The 21,967-nt window shown below is 40.4% G+C and overlaps 1 protein-coding gene across 5 annotated transcripts in view; it reads right to left on the bottom strand.

The window, feature by feature from the left end:
- Positions 1 to 21,967, bottom strand: part of dgkg (diacylglycerol kinase, gamma) — a 115,252-nt gene that overhangs the window by 49,412 nt on the left and 43,873 nt on the right. For 3 of the 5 annotated variants that reach the window (XM_028023711.1, XM_028023712.1, XM_028023713.1), the window contains 15 exons: positions 21,347 to 21,592; positions 20,581 to 20,733; positions 19,125 to 19,174; positions 18,729 to 18,803; positions 17,246 to 17,365; positions 16,827 to 16,944; positions 16,333 to 16,421; positions 15,308 to 15,424; positions 12,635 to 12,733; positions 11,343 to 11,453; positions 11,198 to 11,271; positions 9,000 to 9,074; positions 3,137 to 3,222; positions 2,694 to 2,783; positions 1,038 to 1,198 (listed from right to left, as the gene is read on the bottom strand). In XM_028023711.1, the coding sequence (XP_027879512.1) occupies positions 1,038 to 1,198; positions 2,694 to 2,783; positions 3,137 to 3,222; positions 9,000 to 9,074; positions 11,198 to 11,271; positions 11,343 to 11,453; positions 12,635 to 12,733; positions 15,308 to 15,424; positions 16,333 to 16,421; positions 16,827 to 16,944; positions 17,246 to 17,365; positions 18,729 to 18,803; positions 19,125 to 19,174; positions 20,581 to 20,733; positions 21,347 to 21,592 (1,664 nt within the window). Of the gene's footprint in view, positions 1 to 1,037; positions 1,199 to 2,693; positions 2,784 to 3,136; positions 3,223 to 8,999; positions 9,075 to 11,197; positions 11,272 to 11,342; positions 11,480 to 12,634; positions 12,734 to 15,307; positions 15,425 to 16,332; positions 16,422 to 16,826; positions 16,945 to 17,245; positions 17,366 to 17,538; positions 17,716 to 18,728; positions 18,804 to 19,124; positions 19,175 to 20,580; positions 20,734 to 21,346; positions 21,593 to 21,967 lie in introns of those variants that run through there. The other 2 variants (XM_028023715.1, XM_028023716.1) reach the window with 2 other exon arrangements.

Below are 21,967 nucleotides of genomic sequence, written 5' to 3'. Positions count from 1 at the left end.
GCTGAGCTGATCCTCACACAGAAACGGCTTGGAAGCCCAGCAGAGACTTCACTTTCTGCAACAACTACCAAAGGGCATGCTGTGATCTCTTATAAGAGTTTCACTTTCTGAATTAAAACACTGAATTAGTGAAACACATGAACTTCTTGATGATGTTATAATTGAATAGTAAATAGTGAAGGCAATACCTTAAATACAGTCAAGAGTAATGAAGACAAAAGAAGGAGAAATGATTGATTAAGAAAACCTAGAACCTACCCATCACTTCCTCAGGCCTGTGCAGCTAGTGGGGCTAAAAGAGCAGAGCTGTGCTGCGCTGCGATAACTTCATAAGCACCTTGTTTGTCACCTGCATAAATGTCCCTGAGGCCCCAGTAAAGCATCTCTAAGACAGCATAAAATGGTTGCTAAGCAACTGTCACCTGGCAACAGGCTCTTTTCCTCCAATTAAGGGATCAAACATGCCCCAGAGGAAACAGAAACCAACAGACGATTCAACTAATTGTGTGCGTCCACACAGATCAACTCATCTGTCTCACAAAGCTTCTACTGAAGTTTTCATGACGAGATCAAAGTGCATCTGGAGCCGTTTACCAGAGTTCAAATCAGCGTTTCCAACAACATATTTCTGTTGAGCCAAGTGTCGGATCATTGCAGAAGCTTTTCCAGAGTTCAGAAGAGTTATCCTCATTTTTACAGTTGGGCTTTGGAGAACAGTCCAGGGATGTACAGTGAGTGTGCTTAGTGTTCATAACAGCTGACTGCATTTCATAGGAAAAACAGTATCTGCTGTGTCTTTCTTAAGCTCTCTTAGGCTTCTCCTAATTTGATCTCAGTTGTCTAATTGGAAAAGGAAAAGAAAGCTGCGTTCAATATTTATTTTATCTGTTCTTACACAGCCAAGAAAATCAACATTGCTTTTTATACTTTTTAGAAACATCTATTTAGTATCCAGTGTATTAAAGTATGAATACATGTGATGATTACGGCATAAACAGGACACAGAAAATGTGCAGCAGAAGTAAAGTCTGCCTTACCACTCCTATAGAAAAGTAGTTGTTGATGATGCTGTAAGGGACGGGGTCACCCTTCTCCTCCTTGTCATCAGGAATGATGTCGATGTTCCAGCGGTCCAGTACCACCTCGGTGCTGTGTTCGATGTCCCGCAGAACTTTCATCAAGCTGCTGCCGTCATAGCCTGTCAGGACAGCCACACAGGATGGAAGGAAAAGAAATAACACAAGTAAAAGAGAGTTTGATAGAAAAGCACCACTTAAAAAAAAAAGAAATTGGGCAATGTAAGAATGTCAGACAGTCGCAAACTATTGTGAAAACCTAAAGGTTTGACCCAAGTCATACATTTAAAAAACACAGTTCTCATACTGACCAATGTCTGCAAACTTTTAAGTTCAAGAAAAGTTACCAAAAAAATCCCAAAACTTTTTTTTTTTATAAATTCATTTATAATTTTCAGAGTTAAACAACCAAAGACAGACAAAAAACAAACAAACAAACAATAGAGCAAAAAATAAATAAATAAAAAAAGACAAAACAGTGACAGCTTACTGGAGTACTGATAAAAGAGGACAAAATATGGTTACACACATCAGTCCATAGTGCATAATCACTTCTCTCACCAAGTTTTCTAGCATTAAGCAAATAAAAATTATTTTGGTAATTCTATCTAAGCTAAAACAAGAAATGTTTGGCCTGATTTTACTTCAGACAGTGAGAATTTTTTTTTGTCTTTTTATTCAGTGTATGTAAATATCTGTTTTTCAAAATCATTGAGGTAAGAGAATGGAAGTTAGACAAAACCCAGATTCCTGGAAGAGACCATAGATAGACTAGATGATCTGAAATAAGTAAAATGGAAGAAATATGTACGGGAGCACGTATTTGTTCATATTTTCTGATGATCCTGATGAGGGAAACATTTCCCAGACTGACGGCGGTTTCTAGAAAGGCTTCAGAACACGATTCCAGGAAATGAAAAAGTTGAAAGTGGGAGCTGTTATGGCTAAATTAAAAACTTCACACACACAAAGCACTTGTACTGTAAATTCATTGCCTTGTGTTGATTAATCACAGAACCATGACCTTGTTATATGAAAGCTTGGTTGTGACTACTTTATTGTTGCTGCTGGGTAGATGAGCCCAGCTCTTACTCAGCCTTATGAAAATGTTGTTATTAAGCTTCCAGTTCCAGGGGACTGAGGAGCTCTGCTGATCGGATCATCTTTCAAGGTTGAAGCAGATCACGCTGAGCAGCATGTGAAAATAAGCAGTTAGTTTTTAGTGGAGAAAACAATACAGTATATGTATGACAGACCTAACCTGATAGATCCCAAATATTACTGGATTCAATTCAGTTCAGTTTATTTAGAATATATAAGACCAATTTACTACACGCATCATCTCAAAGGACTTACCAAAAAACTCATTTCAATCCACATTCAGAATTGATTCTAGTTATTAAACAATGCACTCGAGTTCAGTTTCTTATTCAAGCTGTTAAAGAGGCAGTAACGTGTTTTCCAGGCACATGGTGCCATTTTACAGCACAATCAAGCAACTACATTACCTTCAGTTATTATGAAAATGATGTGTATATCAAATATGACTTAAAAATGGACTCCGATATGGAGATATCATTACATTACAGTAATGACAGAATCTGAGGAAGTTCTCACCTCCTCCCCAGTGTAAACATCGTGCCAGGTCATTTCCTGTGCCCAGAGGGAGGATGGCCACTGGAGGGTGTCTGGTAAAGTTAGCCTTATCTGCAAGCAGGATGAAGACGAGTCAAACTCTGTTGCGAGTGATGTGTGACACTGAAAGTAAAACCTTAAAAAAACAAAAGTTACAGTAATTATTTTGTCATTTAATCACCCCTCCATGAATCGACCATGATGGCAAAAATGATGTTGGCTAAAAACACACAAAGATAAGGTCGAAACACTGACGGAGCTTCCTGCCCTGAAGGATTATTATTCCACAGTGGCAAAACAATTTTAATCTCATCTGTAATACCAACAGCAAAAATGGGATTATTGCCTTCAGAGGAGGCCTAATGCTGAACGTTTCCTGTCAAAACACATTGGCGTCTTAAATCAAGAGGTCAGATGTTCAGTACCGATGCAGTCGAGGATCCAGCCCACCGTACCGTCACCTCCACAGGCCAGCACCCGGGAATCTGGGACATCATGGAAAAAGTTGAGCCTGGATGGAAAGGAGATCCGGGAGAATTAAGCGAATGCAGGAAACAGGTGGTCCACAAACATATAGTCAGGAGGGGAAAGTTCCCTAATTCTAACCACCAGATGGATTAGGAAAGCTGTTTACAGGTCAATAATCCGTTGATTGTGTTTCTTGAGGGATTTCTAAGCTCTGGATGATCTAATGAAGAAAGGCTGATGTGTGAGTGTGTGTCCTTCACAGGGACCCTTAATGTGTGTGGGGATACAGCTGCAGGCGTAAGCTTTCCTCCTCTGCCTTCTTTGTTCAGCCGGCTTTGAAAGGGCCACAGGCCCCTTTCGGACCTTACGTCCGGCCGGTCCTGTCCAGAACCGCAGCAGGACAGGCCATCACAAAGCAGGAAGGAAAGCCTTAAAGGACTCATGAAGTTTGTTGCATCAGCTTAGATTAATTAATGTTCATTTAACTTTGAGCTTTTTGAAATGTGAAATGTGAAGAGGAATAACCTGATAAAAACTCAAACAAATTAATGTCAGCAGCGAGAACAGCTTCTAAACCCAAAACCTTTTCATTAAACTTGAAACCACATATCAGGGGTTACAGTTCTACGGTATTACTGGATTTCATTTAAAGCAAAACTTCATAACAAGATGTAATTTATTTTATATAAAAGACAAACCCCACAGCTGTTCTTATTGCTGCAAAGAAATATACATATTCACTGTTACAGCTATTATGGTGTTATGTAGATGAAGTATTTAATGTCATTTTCATATAGACTGTCACTGTCAGTTAGCCGTTCTGATCTGAATAGAGTAAAACGACTGTGGAAAACTCTCAAAGCGCTGACTGGCTGTGCACAGCAACAGGTTGGGGATGGGAGGTGTGGCGTTACACCAGCCTCCATACAGACACGCTTTCTCTTCAAAACGACTTGAACAGTACAGGAGCATTTAGCACCGAAACCAGAACTTCAAAACCATAAAGCAGCTCAGATTCTTTCTCTATTTGCCGTTTGACCTTGTAAAAGACAAAGACCACACTAGGGGTGCAAAAACAGATGACTGGCTGGTAAAATGCCAAAAAGAAATGTCAGCAACAAAAAAGGTGAAGAGTAAAATGATTATAGTTAGTCCACACGCTCAGCACTCTTAAAGGTGGTGGACAAAAATCTATAGAGAAAAATAAATCACCAAGTTCATTTTTCTAGGATGCCAGAGAATTTGCACACTCAGAGCCAGACTGGCTCAGGCCCTCTGCACACGGCTTTGCCTCAATTCTAACAGGATGTAACAGACGAAACTCGGAACAACTTGGGAAATTCCAGAGCAGTTAAAGAAGTGGCATTTAGCATGCAGGAAACTCACAACTCACTCCACCAGACTGGACACAGCTGCAGAGAGCTAACGCTTTTCAGGTGGTTTGCTTCTCTATAAATCAGATTTTAAAAATACAAAAAGAGCTTAACACTAACGGTGAAAAGAAAGCACACCTGTTTCAGTTTAAGATTTCACACATTAGGACAAACTAATAATCTGATTTTAAGAAGATTCTAAGATCTTTTTAAGTCCACAACAACCCACAGCGTAATGCTTTCAATGTGCACTAAATCAAAACAACAAAAAAATCACCTGTTATAGCAGGTAATAGATGGCAAATACATGACATAAGGACCTTTTTAAAAAATCAAATACTAAGAAAATGTACAGTACAGACCAAATGTTTGGACACAACTTCTCATTGAATTCAATGAGAAAGTGTGTCCAAACTTTTGGTCTGTACTGTACATAAACTTCTGTATTTGAATAAAGTTGAAGTTAAATAATCTTTATCGTAGCATTTTATTAAATCGTTGTGGTGGGATTTGTGGATAAAAAAGGAAAGGTCTTGTCTCTAATTTGGCTATACTTTGGACATTTGAAACAAAAAACTGAATCAATAATTGTCAGTATTGGCTGATAAGAAATGCTTCTATCATGACATGTTTTCAGTCATATTGTTCAGCCTTGCATTATTGGGAGAGTTTTTCTTGAGGCGCTGCAGCTCTCAAGTTTTTTGGGTTTTTTTGTTTTTTAAGAAAGAAGAAGAAAAACAAAGAAAAACGGCGAGTGACTGAGGGTCACTGCGCGTAACGGAAACCCTGTAAATTCTAGACACGAACAGGTACCATAGAATTGCACAAAAATCCGTGAGGGACGGCGGAGTCCCTGCTCAAAATTACGTGAAAGAGGTGTATGGAGCCTTGTGCCAGAAGCCCATTAAAATGCTGACTACATCGTTTTAAACTGTGTGATTGTGAGTGGGAATAAAAATTGCAACATGTATTTTGTTCCATATAACACAGTAGGAGTGTAACAGGTAAACCTTCTATGGATGCAAACTCGACTAAAAACCCACCTGTTTATGATTGTATTTGAAACGTAATCAATTACAAATTTATTGATGGAGCCTGAATTAATGTCGTGTTTTGATTGTTGATTCTATGTTGCATTGTGTTTCTGTGTTTGATGTGATGTAAAGCACTTTGAAATGCCTTGCTGCTGAAATGTGCTATACAAATAAAATGTGATTGATTGATTGATTAAGATATTGTTAAAAACTACATTAACATTAACTATATGACTGTGTTTCGGCGGGTGTGTGTGTGTGTGTGTGACAGTCATCAGTTCTGTGCGTGTGTTTGTGTGTTGTGACTAGAAAGCGAGTTGTAGTGTTGTGTTTTCTGTCTTGTATCCATTTGTGGAGAGTCAGGGGGCTGCAGATGTGAATTAGCTTTACTCTGGTGCAGCACATCAAATGGTGACATTTCTGTTTTAGTTGAACATTGTCACTTTTTAAATAAAGTTCATTATCTTGTGACCCAACCAGTGACTCCATCAAATAGTGACCTGCAGTGTTCTGTCGTCGTGTTCTCAGTCAGAATTTGGGACGCCAGAGAAGTCGGAGCTGAAACGGGCCGGTACCATGTAAAGGTTGAGAGTGGAAATCCCTGAGAACTGAGTCGAGTCGCGCTTAGCATGTGCTGCGTGAAAGCACCAGTTGACTGGTGACCTGTCCAGGGCATACATCCAGCGATAGAGAACATCCAAAGTGAAAAAAGTTTTTTGTTTTTTTTGCAGTGTACGTAAACATCCAATTTCTACCGTAAATGCAAAGTTTCCATTTATATATGCTCATTAACTATTCCCAACGAATGTTCAGCCATTATTAATCTTGTCCGACCTGTGAGCATCTATTCATATTTAAACAGCCTATATGTTTATCAGGAGCTTAGCAGTGATTTGGTGCTCAGTCCTACAGAGAGGCCCAGGAAGTTGGAGTGCATTCAGAATCTGAGTCCTGCCATGTGAGCAGAGTGAATAAGTGCCCTTATTCATGTGAACTGAGGCAAGCGGCCAAAGCAGCAGGGTTACTGACATAAAGACGTGGTAAAAAAAAACAAAAAACAAACAAAAACCACACAGTGCCACATTTACAGAGTTGCAGCGTGGCGGTGTAGCAACCACATACTGTTGTTTTTCTTCCAGTCGTAGCCTGAAGCAGCAGCAACAATGACACCTCAGGAGTTTCCAAACTACCCTGACAGGATGAGCTCCTTGTGATCCCCTTGGTTCAGATTTAATGTCCAACTGGTCGTATTTAAGGATTTACTTTTAAAGCTTAATTTTGTGTGTGTTCATGTGTTGCTGTTCCTGTTGCCTGAATGTTATGTAAGGCAAACAGCGCTCTCTATAGGCCATGCAGAGAATTTAGAGCAAAGCAAAGTGGAGGAGATGGTCAAATTAAAATGAGCTCCATAACTTCCATTCAGATGATAAGATTTTTTGAAGGGCAACTTTGCTTACAAAGATTTTATAATCTATAATCCCAGATGCATTGGCATTTATGTTTTCAGATCTGTGTGGATTTTATTTCTGTTTCATTTATTGTTCTTGGTCATTGTGTTTAATTTTGGATATTTCAAATGTCTTCCAGTTCCAGCGTGAGGTGTTCTTTACAAAACTAAAGTTTACTGGTTTTTGAGAAGGCAAACTTGCATTATTATGCCATTAGCAATTTATTACATGAAAATGGTCTCAAAAACAACAATGTTATCGTTTATTGCATCAACTTACTGTATTGTGGCAGGCCTATCCAGAAAGCTATTAATCCCAGATGCATTAGCTTCAACAAAAATCTAAACGGATTTTATGAGCATTAAAATAATGACAGTACAGAAAGCTAATTGCACTCCTAAAACAAATCACTGAGAATGAGCCAACTCTCACCTCAGAGTCTGCTGAGCCTGTTGCTAGGGTACCCATGGTAACAGTTGTGGAGGGTTGAGCTGGTGACGGGTTAGCGCGCTCTGTCACAGCACAGCTCATTTCCATTTCTATGTGTTCCAGAGCAGCACTTCCACTTCACCATTGTACAGTAACAACAGCTAGAGAGCGGCCAGTAAGACAGAATGCCAGGACAAACTGACCAGCTCTACAGACAATGACACAACCACTGAGACTCCAGGGTAAAGCTGCAGCGTAGAAATGAATTCTACACTGTTAAATTGTAATTCAAGTCTGATTGACCAAATTTCAGCTCCACCAGCAACAGCTACATTCCCCATTTTTTTCAATTTTATTGGCCAATTTTTTTTTTTTTTTTACCATTCTTGACTTGTGATCAGGGGTTGAGTAAAACCATTTCAAGGGCCACAAATGGCCCCCACACCATACTTTGGACACCACCTAGTGATGTTGAACTTTTGTAGAACGTTTTGATGGAAAACGGAATCTTGCTGTTTCATCCAGCTGAGCATTGAGCCAGGCCTTTCCTCACGCTAAAATCATTTTTACCCAGATCTTGGCTCTGCTAAGTTGATTTCATCTAACAATAACCCTATATTGATATAAAAATTCACTAATGGCGACAGATGATGGGCAAAGCTTTCAGATCCTGAAAGTATCTTTTTATGTCTTTTCAGTGACCACATAACAATACATTTCTTACATCAGATTAACTATAATTCTCTTGACCTGCGGTTGACATTCCACTCAGAATCTTCCAATAACCTATCAGAGTAGCACAGCCCTCATGTCTGATGGCACGTGTATCTTTCCAGCACTTTTTATCTCCTGGGGAGCTGTGTGCGTCACCGAGTCGTTCTTCATACACGAGGCTCCAGAGGGCAGTAGCTCTGCTTGTCGTGACTGAGTGAGACGCCCTTAAGGTGAAGCATTTACAGCCTCTCTGCTACGCGGAGCAGCACCAGAATTCATTTCAAAGTACACCATGTGCTCAGCTCTCACATATGCACACGTCTCTGTGTGCACTAAGAGGTAAAAACAATCTGACGGCGGTAACGCGGCGTTCCTCTTCAACCTACTGCAAATTAGTCTGACCTGACAGAGCGAGGAGGGAACAGAACTGTAGATTCAGCACTCACCTCCTAAATCTGCTTCACTACACAATATAACCTTCAGCTGAAAAAGAGTTTTGTTTCTTTTGTCCACTACTAATTGTTAGAAAGCTGACTTTAGTTATTTCCTGATGGTGCATTAAGGCCATTGTGGATGGAAAAAAAAGTCAAAAGTAAATTTCAGCCAAAAAACTCATTCATTATCAGATTCATCTCAGACACTTGCTAGAAAAAAACGTCTGAAATTTCTGAATTTCAAAAGTTTAAAGATTTTTTCTAGAAAATTTCTGAGATTATTCACAAATTTACTCCTCCTTTTTCTATCTACAATGGTCTTAATACGCCGTAGTAAACGTAAACCAGCAATAAACAGACAATGTAAAGTTGACTGTAGCAGACTCACCCGTTCATGGGGCCTCCGTGCTCCAGTGTGTACACCTGTCTGGGGTTTAGCAGGTACCTGAACTTTCTGAGGACACTGGAGAAAAACCACAACATGGAGGAACATGGATTAAGCCTTCGATACACAAATATTAGCTCAGATGTAAATGACTGGGTTAATATTCAATTATAAGAAGCTGGTTGGATGCATTGTGTGAATTGCTGGACGTGCAACATTTTGTTGCCATCAGACGCTGCAGTAAATTTATTGTAGATTTAATGATGAAGTGAACACAAACAGTACATTCATAGCTTAGCAGAAGTGGGTAGTAACTTACATTCACTCAGTTATGTTTACTTGAGTAACATTTTGGGAAAAAAAATTACTTTTAGTAGTAATTGCAGTAGTAGGTCTTACTTTTACTCGAGTAATATTATTATGAAGTATCACTACTTTTACTTGATTAAAATTTCTGACCTCTCTACCCACTATGAGTACACACCCTCCCACCCCTGACACACACACACATCACCTGTGGAATAGTATTAGTTTCACAAGTTTTATTTAGAAAAAAAGAAAAGATTCGAAAAGTTTTTCTGCCTGAATTTATTTTACTGTTGCTTCATGTATTAATTATTTCATCAACATTCCCTAAAATAACAGAATTTGTGCAGTAAAGTAAATTTTTCTCCATCTGATGACTTCTTCTGTTACTCGGTACTTAAGTGGCCATTTTACAAAATACTTTTTTACTCTTTCCTGAATAACTTCTTGGACAACTACTTTTTACTTTCATTTGAGTAAAAGTATATTGAAGTAGTACCACTCTCACTCTCCCCCTCTCTGCAGTCTGGGTGCAGGCAGGGCGGACAGAAAGGTTTTAAGCTAAGCCCATCCTGTGATTCATGATCATTTTACACGACTTTATCAGTCTTTACTACTTTGCTTCAGTTCATTGATGTTAATGAACATAGTTTTTTTTCTTTCACAGCCCACATCATCACTCCTCCACCACTATACATAACAGTTGCTCGGTTTCCAGCAAACATGCTGGTGTGCATTATGGCTGAACATCTCAACTATGGTGTCTTTTCTTATTTGTTTATCAATAAATTACACAATGTTGTTAGCATCATATACATCTTGCATAATTACACAGCTTCTCTGACTTTCTTTTTTTTTTTTTTTACATGTAAAACACCATACAAACTAGAACAGAGAGAATAAAAAGAAGAAAAAGGGTGGATGGGGGAGAGGCTAAAAGTAATAAGAGTATTTGATCTATCTCTTTAACTTAGTGACATGGTGATTAATTAAATTATCCTACACATTCAGAAGGTAACTTTAGTCTCTTTTGACCAAACAGTATTTTTTCATAAGTCTTGTGCTTCGTTCGGAACGTTGCCACCCTAGTTTGTGTTTCCCTGTTTCACTCCAGATGAATGAAGCCCAGCAGGTTGTTCAATATGTCACACATTTATCACTCCTGCTGTATCACTGCACTGGACTGTAATTAATGTCAGTTCATTAATTAGATGCCATTCATTCGGGTGATGGAAGGTGAACTTTGACCCCTCTCTCAGGTATTCTGCAGCCTCTTACAGGTTTTCTTCCAGGAATTCCTATTATGACTAGAACTGCCATTATTTATTATGGTCTGCTCCCCATAACAAATGATTCAGTGTGTTGCTCGGTAGGCTTTTTTTTTTCTTTTCTTTCTGAGATTTCCTGTTAATTTTTTTTCTCCTAAAGGGCAAGCACTTATTTAAATGTCATGAAAATTTCACAGATAAAAATAGAACAACTGTTGTCCTGGTAAATGTCTTTTACTCTTATTTGCCCATTGATAGAGAATAACTGGCTTTCTCATTGTACAGTAAGAAAAAGTGTGTTGCCGGGGCAACACGCTTGCTAGAAAGAAAAGCAGCAGGTTCTGATTGGTCATGATTGCTGGGAGCTTTGTGGCAAATGAGGCGAGAATAAAAGCCTTTATTTCCAGCACTCCACCTTTAAATGGCGACATTCAGAGCCACAGTTTGGTCCCATTTCAAATGTAATAAGATATTTGCACTAGAAACTAGACAAAGATGACTTGGTAAGATTTTGTGTTTTTGTGGTGATGGGGTTGAATACTTTATGTATGCACTGTGCCAGTGGTCACCAATAAACTGACGTGTTAGATTTGGAAACATGGCCACCGGCGATGAGGTCAAACTCACCGCTCCCCCTGCCTCCCTCCACTCTTAGGGTTGACCAGGACCAGGAGGGGGTGTGTTCCTGGGAGAGGGGTGATCTGCAAGCAGGAAACACACACTCTGTTTAACCTGCTACCTGCCCTCAACCAACCAGTGTGAAGATGAGTACCTGCAGTGCCTGCCTGTCTACAGAAGGGAACTTAAATGTCTTGCTGGCGTCGTCAGGGCTGGCGTTGGGAGTGGAGTCGCTCTCCCGGTGCTTCGCCATGGAATGACGATCCTGTGGAGAACAGAAGAGCTGACGGACTGTGGAGGAAACAGTAAATGGGTCAGCAGGTGCCCAAGTCTTGATATAAGGCATGAAATCTCCAATGATGAGATAAACAGCATGCATATAATCAATGTGTCGTTGTTGGAGGGGATGGAGGAGGTTTGACGGCAGAGTCCAGAAATAGAGTCAAAAGCCAGCGTGAAATGAAAGGCAGGTGGTCACAAGTTTCATCCTGACATGTTTGAGGAAAGTTGTGATGACTGCAGCTGTTTAATGCTGCTGAGACGTTCACTTTGAACACTCACCGCTGAACGGACTGGCACAGAACATCCTGCTGATTTGATTTTCTATGACTTTTTTTTCGTATGAATGTACTGAAAGGCCACAAGGGTCTACAGTACGAGAGTAGTTAGATACTCTGAACTGAAAACAGTTTTTGAACCAACTTTAAAGAAATACTTTAATTTGCTACAACTAATTGTATTTTGCTTAAGCTTTGACTGATTTGATTTTTAATCAAATCAGAGTTATATTGGGAAGAAAGTTCTGCAGGAGTTTGGAGTGTTTCCTGTTTTCTCTACACTGAAAAAAGAAAACAGGAGGTTCAAACTTAAAAAAAATTAAGTTAATTTGTAACAAGTAATCAAACCAAGTTTATCCAAGTAAATACAAGCTCATTAAGTTGTCATGTTGAACAAATGTAAATAAATTTAATCTGACTAACTTGATTACATGTAACAAATTGATCCGTTTATTTAAAGTTGGAGCTCAGATCTCTTTCTTCAGTGTATCGTCTGAGTTTTGCACTCTTAGTATTTTCAATCTGTCCCATATTTGTTCTCTGTTATTGATGCTTTTTGGTAAACAACATGACCTGAATTGTGAATTAGTCACCACAGAACAAAATTGCAAATTTAGTTTTACAGCGCCCCTGCTGGAGAGAATATGAAACAGTCACATTATTCTTGTTTGTACGTTTTTTGTGTTTTTTTTAGACTTCTGGACTTGAGTTCAGATTTTTTTTTTTTTTTTACATGAGGAAACCAGAATCTGCCCCTGATAAACACATTTTATCAAATAAAACCTACACCTTTTAATAGACTGACTGTATTTTACTATGTTTGGCTCTGCAGCAACAGTTAAAGTTTTTCTTGCCCTCCTTTCATGATATACAGCGGAACGGTTCTCACCAGCACCGCAGGACAGATGTATGACGGCAGCAGGGTGTGGTCCTTCAGGCTCCCTCCGTCACACTCAGGCTTCACATGGGACGCACACTTGTTATGGTACTGCGGTGGACAGGAGAAGGAGAACCATAAGGACTGTAGGCTACGGTGGCCGACAGGTGCAAATGCGCAGCAAAAGAGAAAACATGCAAACAAAAAAAAAAACACGCGCACAAATTAAATGCGGCAAGCAAAAAGCGAACAAAATGCAGCAAACAAAAAAGAAAACACCCCCGAATGAAATGCAGCAAACAAAAAGTGTTGAAAACGGAAGTGCTCCAGACCACTAGGGGGAGTCAAAGAAAATCGAGACCGAGCTCAGAACGGTATGACTGACACAAAGTCTATCACGCTACCCATAAATTATTCTGTTATTCTATAATATTATAAAAGACGGCGTATCTTTTTATAATATAAGTACGTATAGTATTTATACGTACTAAATATAGTTATATAGTACGTATAACTATATTTCTGAAAAGAAATATAGTTATACGTACCTTTACTTTCTTTCAAATTTCTTTCTCTGAATCTTGCATCTGGTCCCATAGAAATTAATACTATTTTCTTTGACTCCCCCTAGTGGTCTGGAGCACTTCCGTTTTCAACACTTTTTGTTTGCTGCATTTCATTCGTGGGTGTTTTCTTTTTTGTTTGCGTCTCACTTTTTGTTTGCTGCATTTCATTCGGGGGTGTCTTCTTTTTTGTTTGCGTCTCACTTTTTGTTTGCTGCATTTCATTCGGGGGTGTTTTCTTTTTTGTTTGCGTCTCTCTTTTTGTTTGCTGCATTTTATTCGCTTTTTGCTTGCCGCATTTAATTTATGCGCGTGTTTTTTGTTTGTTTGCATGTTTTCTCTTTTGCTGCGCATTTGCACCTGTCGGCCACCGTAGTAGGCGTCTTCCATCTGACACTCTGCGTTAAGTCATTCAGTCAGTCAAAGTGACAACATGGCTGCTCGGTTTATCAGCCACGGAGGGTCGATGAAAACGCCCCGCGCACCATGCTGAAGCAGGAGCAGGTGTTTGGTTTGCTTGGTCTAAACTTTTACCTCACATCACGGACAACAGTGTCACCTAGTGGAACCAGGACGCAATGACACATGTGAAACGCGAAGGTAGAGTTAAAAATAAAGATCGAGCAGCTCTGAACAACTTTCGCTCTTATTTTGTAAGTTTGTTTTAGACGTAGCTAAATAAAGTCATTTTATTTGCTGAAAGTGAGGATGAGCTCAATGACTCTGGTATGACCCTAGCCTGTCTCCATGTCTGAAAATAGCTCATAAACTGAGCTCTTCAGAATTTACTGCCACTGTTACATCATCATGGTGGAGCCTCGGCCAAGTGGACTCTCCTCTCAGCACTAAATTCTCTTCAGCAGTTTTATAGTTTAATTAATGTACAAATGAGCTAAGAATACTCTGTCTGTACTAGTTAAGCAGATTCCTCATTATCTTCATTTTAATTATTAGGTAATATTGGTACCGAAAAATACCACTAAAGAACATTACAGAAGTTTTTCTCATGAAACCAACAAGTTTAAATTTGAATTTGAACCATGGCTAAGTGAACGCCAGAAGTAGCGCTGCTTGCTACAAACCATACAGGGCACACAGAAGAAGAAAGACCAGAAATCTGCAAAAACTATGGAGACCCAGGCATGACCATAAGGACTTCTCTCCAGTGTTTTTATTATCATATTAAATACAGACATTCTAGATTAAAATGTCATGGTTTGTGTTTTTTTAATTATATTTTTTTAATTGAAGGGGAGTATAAAAAAATGTGATGTGCAAAATTTTATTAATTATATTTTGTATTTTTGACTAAAAATGTATCCTTATCGACAGCAAACAATATATATATATTTATATATTTATTTATTTATTTATTTTTTCCTGACATAAACTGAAAATGACCAATACCGCCATCTGTATTTCTTTCTTATGAAAGAAATACAGATGGCGGTAGTTGGTGTAATAATACTTGCTATAAGAACCGTGAGATCAAGTCATATTCATATGTTAGAATGACCTAGTCAAAGTTTAGACTGTCCTGTGTGTGCCTCTGAGTCTTCTCTTGTTGTCGTTGTATCAGTCTTCAGATGGTTTGGTCTGCTCTGGATTCCCAGAACCAAACACGGAGAAACATCGTTCAGTTTTTACGCTCTTCTAATCTGAAACAAATGTCCAGAAAACTGCAAAACTGCTGGAACACAGAGTTCCTCTAATTAAAGGCTGAAAGCCCCATTTGTTTAGAGCTGTCTATGATTAATAAAAAACATAATTAAAAAATCACCTGTGTTTCAAGACTTACTTTTCCACTGCAAAGTAATCATTTTTACTCATTTGTTGTTTTATTTTCCTTGTAATCATGTAAGGCAGTTTGTTTGGGGTGGTAGCATGATAAAGTATGATATTGTTAAAGGTGGATAACTCATTTTTCGTTCTCTAAATAAGCAGTTTTGCTTTTGGTATTACACACATACCTTTAATGTTTATGATGCTCCAACATTTCTACAAATTTCTGTTACATTGCATCTGTAGTTGCTTCTATCTGCCTCTGGGGGGCAGTGGTCATGCTCCTGTTTATCTAATTAGGCCTGTGTTAGAGTAGAATGCGACATGGTGGGCGACTCACCGTGGCCTGACACCAGACACAGTGCAGGCCCGTCAGGCTCTGGTAGCACTTGATGCTCCTGTAACAGCGCTCGCACTTCAACGGAGAGTTCCCCTCTATCCAAACATGCTGCATAACCTGGAGCAGAGCAGAGACAGTCACATGATGACTCATTACGTTATCGCAAATGTTATGATTTCAGGACTCACTGCCTTTTGGAGCCACCGCATTTTGGCCACACTGACATCAAACGATTTTACGTAATGAAACTGAGTTGATATTATACATTTTCAATAAATCCAAATGGTCCTGTCATTTAACTTGGCAAAATAGCACTATAATTAACCATCTGATGATTAGGACATACAATCGAATGATCAGAGTGTTTGGTTACATAGAGGATCCCAAACCATTTTTAGCTAATCTGTAGCTAGACTGACCCTGCAGCTGTCCACACCTTTTTTTTTCACAGTCTAAGCATTAAAGGTTTTTCCAAAAGACAGTACCACTGCAAATTTCAAACCTCCATTTACAGCTTCATGGCCTTTACAAACACACCACTTGAAGAGGCCATGTTCTGTGGCAATGCCCACTTACATTAGCCTGGCAAAAACATTCAATATTTGAAAGTGTGGCCAACACAGATTGAATGGCTTCATTCACTTCCTCTGCTCCTATTACCAAACTACAACCACGGCAGACTATAATTTCATTATTGTTCACAGCTTCTCCTTCTGTCCACTGATCGACCCAGTAGAAATTCTACAGGGGGAATCCAAGTCAATGGGAGAAATCCCAGACGGAGGACTGAAAGGCGATAAGAATCGAAGGGAATTGCACAGGAAGGCAGTGGCCAGGCCACACTGACATAGATTCAGCATAGATTCTGGGTTTGCTATCAACCACAACTGACAGCATTGCTGTTAAACTTAATGTCCCAAGGTGATTCAGAAACATCTGGGACCCAAGACCTTGAGAAGCAGGTCAGAGTTCATGGTTCTTGAACCATCAGAACAAACTTATTCTCACGTTTTGTTTGCACTTACATTGGTGTGCCTGCGGGACTTAGCGTAGGTGCTGATGCAGGCATCGATGTTTTTGGACACACAGCGTTCGTGCACCGTGTACTTGCATGCTGCAGGACGACAGGAAGCTGCTGCATTAGCCAGGGATCGCTCTTCACAAACACAGATCCAACATGGCTGGGAGGTAATTTCATTTACAGCTGACCACATTAGCAATCAGTTCAGACAGTAAGTGAGTGCATGCATTCATAGGCCCTAGGGGCACAGCCTGGGAAACTCAATAATGAAAATACACATAATCACATTGCTGATCCTTCTCTAATGATGGTTGCAAGGACGCATAATTGAAAGCAACAGTGAGTCAAAAGCATTTAGGCACAAAGCATAAAATACTTTGAATTAAGCTGGCTGCAGGAAGTGAAGGAGATAAAGATGGAGGAGGAGATAAAGAGAGGAAAAGATAAGAGGCAGCGGGAGACGCAGACGGACAGTGATGGGGAGAGAGAGAGGCTCACAGGAGCAGCAGAGGCCCTGCTTGCGGACGCCCAGCAGCACGGCGTGGCAGTAGTTACAGAAGGCTGGTTTGTTGAAGTGCTTCAGACGCCAAACATGCTGCCCGTCCTCCTGCATGTTCTGCCGTATCACAACAGAACACAGAATCATTTCAGCTCCTTCTCTGGGCATTCAATACTATCATGTAACACCTGGTCGAGACGAACAGAGACTCTAAAACCAACAGGACACAAGGCATCATGTCAACATTTTCTTCTCATTTAGCGGAGCACAAATCTGGAAGAGTTGACGCTAATAAAACGGTTGACTCATTTTAGAAGTTTTACATTCCAGATGGCAAATGGCTGACAATGAAGATAAGTCTGTTGTAAATGTCATACTATTTTATGTCTTTTTATTGAAATGTGACAGCAAAACGTACCGCGTCCATTCCCAGCAGGACCAGTAAAGGGATGGTGGTGAGGCCTCCTCTAATCCACTCCTCCAGTGTGACCGTCCCGTCCTGGTTAAGATCGATCTCCTTCATCATCTCCTTCAGTATCTGAAACAAGCAACATAAATCCACTTATTTTAATTGGTTAAGGTCAACTTTGTAATTCGTTAATGCACCCAAAAATTCTCTGGAGTTAGTTTAAATGAATGTTAGCGAAACCTTGACCAGAGTCAAGTTGCATTCACTCATCTTTTTCAATTAAATGCAATGATAGGATTTACAGTGAAGCATTATGATCTCCGGATGCTGGAAGCTGGTGAGGCTGATGGGATTTGATGGGACTGAGGGGGAAACACTGGAGGAAAGTCTGACCGAAGAAGCAGAAAACCTGGGGCTGGTGTGGAGATGAATCTGCCATCAGGGCATACTGCCAGAGCTACAACGGTTTGAATCCAAAAGTACTCATGTGTTAGAGCAGCCTAGACAAAGTCCAGACAAGACAAGAACTAAAAACTGATAGTCACAAATGTTTTCTATCCAATCTGACAGAGGTGTTGTGAAAGGAGAAGGGAAAACCATTCTGTTTCTAAAGCTGGAGTAGCTAACTTTATAAACAATATGTTTTTACACTATGTTAAAACCGTCACCATGTTGTTACACTATACAGATAATCTGTGAAAGAAACAATTTACTATTAGAGGAAAACTGTTAATCGGTGGCCAGGCTAACTAGCCTTAGCATTCATTTCTGCCCTTGGAAACTAGCTGTAGCATAGCAGAGAGCGATGGGGAGGGTATGAGCAGCTTGTACACAAGCATGAATGACAGCGCTTCCTCCTGGCTCTGATTGGTTGTTTCTGACAGAGCGATGCGTTTCTGCAGGTGGCTGTATGACAACAGGGAGGAGGCAGAGGAGCTCCATTTTTTCAGATTATCTGTCTCATGTTATAATGTTAGGATAGTGACCATTTTAACAACTATGCAAAAAAAATTGTTTATGAAAGTTACATACTGCGACTTCAAGGCAATTCTCTTTCAAAATAATTCTAAAAGTGCAGAGCAGAGTGCAGGCTAGCTAATGTTAGCTTTTACAGGAGCAGATTCTGCACAATAAGCATTTACACCTCTGAATTCAGCAGCAATAGTGATGAATATCTGAAGCAAATTCCTGTCAACACTCTAGACATCATTGGACTTGCAATGATATTTTAGAAGCAGGAATTTACTGTTTACTGCTTTTTAGTTTTAAAAGAAATTAGATTGTGACTATTATAATAGTGACATGCCATACATGACACTATTAAATGCTGGCATTAATATCATGATATTAGTGCACGAAATCATAATATTTTACTGTCAAAAGGCTCATGTGGGCCTATAGCTTCTTGTAATGCATCAGCTGATGCTTCTGCTGGTATTCAGAAACAAACAGAGCCTGGACCTGCTGCAGTAAAGTGTGTGTTTTTTCTGACCGGCCGTAGCTCTGTTGAATCCCACTCCAGATACTCGGCCACGTGGACCATCTGATTGATGATGTGATCCAGCTCCTGGACAAACAAAAACACATGAAAACCTGCACCTTCACCCTGGTCTCCATGTTTCAGTGCGGACGCTGCCGTAGCTGGGATCGTTTCATTGCAGTGTGCAACATTTTCCTCCGTTTATGTGATCGCTTCAGCAAGCGGCTCGCATTAAACCAGCCAGATCCATTAAGAAAGATCTTATGTAAACATTCAGAGTTCACATGGTGTTCAGGTTTCTATTCCTGGAGCTGCAGGGTGCTCGGGGCAGACCCCCCCCCCCCCCCCCCCCCAACACACACACAACAGACACAGAGCAGAAGGACAGTGACAAGATTATCCACTCACTGAGTTGTCCAGGAGCCCGTTGCCGTCTGTGTCGTACAGTCGGAACATGACTGGGGGAAAACAAAAACAGAGACCCTGTTAGAAACTGGAGCCTTTTCCTTTGGACTCTGAAGATGTGGAGAGTGCCGCTTCTCCAGCAGGTCCTGGGGACCAGAGCGCAGAGATTAGCCCCGTCACAAGGCCTCAGACAGAAGTCAGTCGGGTTCAGGAGGGCTTAAGCATGTCAGCGACCGGCCCCATGAGGAAGGCGTTAGTCGAGGCTCCAGGGAAGAAGGAGCTGAGCTTCATACGTCTAATTATACTGAAAAATCAGTTATCCCTGCCTCAAACGAAGTCCAGAAACACCCAAACAATGGACAAACAAAATCACAACAAGTTTAACAACACAGGGGAAAGATAACATTAATACATAATAATAAAATATTTTTTTGCCTCCTGAATGTAAATCTAACATCTATCTGTCTGTCCATCTGATTTCTGTTGGTTTAACTGACCCGTTTTCAAACAAATCCAACTTTATTTTTGTGGAGAGAAACTTTTAAAACAGAATCTTTTTTCTCCTATCCTAGTATTATGACTGACAAAATTAGAATCATAATAGTATTAACAAAAAGCCTAAATCCTGTTGAGAATACAAACAGATACAATCAAACACATTTGAAGACAAATCTGCCCTTGTTGTCTGTGCTGTGAATCCACTAAAGGCTCCACATCCCCAGAACCAGAACCAGACATGGAGAAGCAGCATTCAGCTTCTATGCACCACAAATCTGGAACAAACTTCCAGAAAACTGCAAAACAGCCAAAACACTGAGTAGCTTTAAACCTAGACTAAAACCCAACTGTTCAGAGCTGCTTTTGAACCATAATAAATGAAACATTGCCCAGCATATTTGATGGTATTGTTGATTTTGATGATGTCACTCATCAAAATGTAACATTTGTTACTGGTTTTCTCAATTGTTGACTGTGTGGTGTTTTCATGACTTTGTATTTTTGTGTTTTAGGCTGTTAAACACTTTGAACAGCCTTGTTGCCGAACAGTATTTTACAAATAAACATGATTGAACTTGACATATTGTACATTTAATATATCCTCTATTTAATAATCATCTGTCCACTTTATTTGGCATTGACAGAAATCCTAAAATATTACAACTCACATGATTTAGGTCTATGAGTTTTATATAAAAGATAATGTTTGCAAAACAGTTTTTCCAAAAAGAAAGAAAGGAAAGATCTTTGGGCCCTCTCCAAAACTGGGACCCTGGGCTACGTTTTAAAATCTGGCCCCCATCTCAGATGTGTGGTCATCAGGAGCTCCTGATGACCACAGCTCATCGATGAGCTGGAGTGTGCATCTGCAAGGCCAACAGAATCAGTGACAGGACAGTGTTCCCTGCATAGTACAGAATTTTGTGGGTGTGTTTTAGATAGCAAGAGAACTGCCACTTACACTCCAGCTTGTCCTCTGGCGTCCCCCTTTCCAGCAGCGAAAGGTAGCAGACGATGTCCTTAAGAAAGACCACCTGAAGGGACGTCTGTGGGGAGTCTTTCTGAGGCGGCGGGCTCTTCCGCAGGGAAACTTGGTTCTCAGAGTTGTTCTTCTCTGTTGGCGCACAACACAAACCTTCAAAGCTACTCGCGGCATCCATCACTGTCTGTGCTGTGATGCGGCCCCTCTGCTTCAATTAATGAGGCGCGTAGAGCGAGAGCAGCAGTAAATTACACATTCAGGCATTAGTGTGACAGCTTTAGAGAGGTGTGAGCTCTGCATAGCGTAGAGACGAAACAGAGCTGTGGAGAGTGGGCCGACAAGACACTATTCACAGGACTGGAAGGGGCAGTAAGGCCACACAACAATACGGCATTGTGTGAAAGGATGAACCAAGACTTGCTGCTACTAAATGCAACAAGTCAAGTTACGGTAGTCAGCTGCCATTTTATGATGTTAAAAAATGACATATTGTTTATGAAATTATTCTTGCAAAGACCTTTGTCGTCATCCGCAGCTTTATGTCAATGCAAAGCTGCGGATGCAGTGATGGAAGCTATTCCATCACACCCTCTCAGAACCTTAGGCAAAAAATGACATAGGTCATTATGTTAAGAAGGTGACAATATAAAACACTATAAAGTAAGAATAGAATGTCCAGACTGTGTAGCTAGCTGTTATATGCTACATTTTCAGACTAAAGGAAGCACCTTGTAGTCATGCTCACCTGACTGGAGGTTTGGGGATCCAGGAGTTTTGGAAGAACTAGCTTTGGGGATCAGGGCGTTGCTGGAGGTGGCTGAAGGTTGGACCTGCGTTCCTTGTGATTGATGGGGACCCCCTGGTGTGTTGACCGCTGTACCTGAGTGCTGTGAGGAGGACGTAGTGGCTCCAGAGCCCGCTGCGCTCTTCGTAGTGGAGTGCTCCGAAGTGTGTAGGCCCATCGCAGACAGGATGCTCTTCCCATTCATCCCTGATTAGGTCAGTCATAAGAGTAAATATAAAAGAGGTCAGGCTTCAGGAGAGGAGGTTAGCTCTGAGGAGTAAAAGCTAACATTAAACTTCACAACAGCAGCTAAGAAAATAAAATGAAAGAAGCAAGAGCTGGGAGGGGATGGGATTGGATGAATAGCAGGTAAAATACTGAATTATGACCAGAGCACCTACACAGCATCACTGTTACACTGCCACCCACTGATCCACAGGCTGAATGTAGTGCCTTGCAAAAGTATTCATGGTCCGTTCTCCATTCGCTCACATTGCTACCACAAATTTCTTTGGATATGATGATGGAGAACTTTTCCTTCCTCTGCTATATTTTCTCCTACTACTCTCCAGTTCTGCATAA

This window comes from Xiphophorus couchianus, chromosome 7, assembly GCF_001444195.1.
Source record: "Xiphophorus couchianus chromosome 7, X_couchianus-1.0, whole genome shotgun sequence".
In the NCBI taxonomy this organism is placed as follows: domain Eukaryota; kingdom Metazoa; phylum Chordata; class Actinopteri; order Cyprinodontiformes; family Poeciliidae; genus Xiphophorus; species Xiphophorus couchianus.
This window is presented reverse-complemented; position numbering and strand designations above follow the sequence as displayed.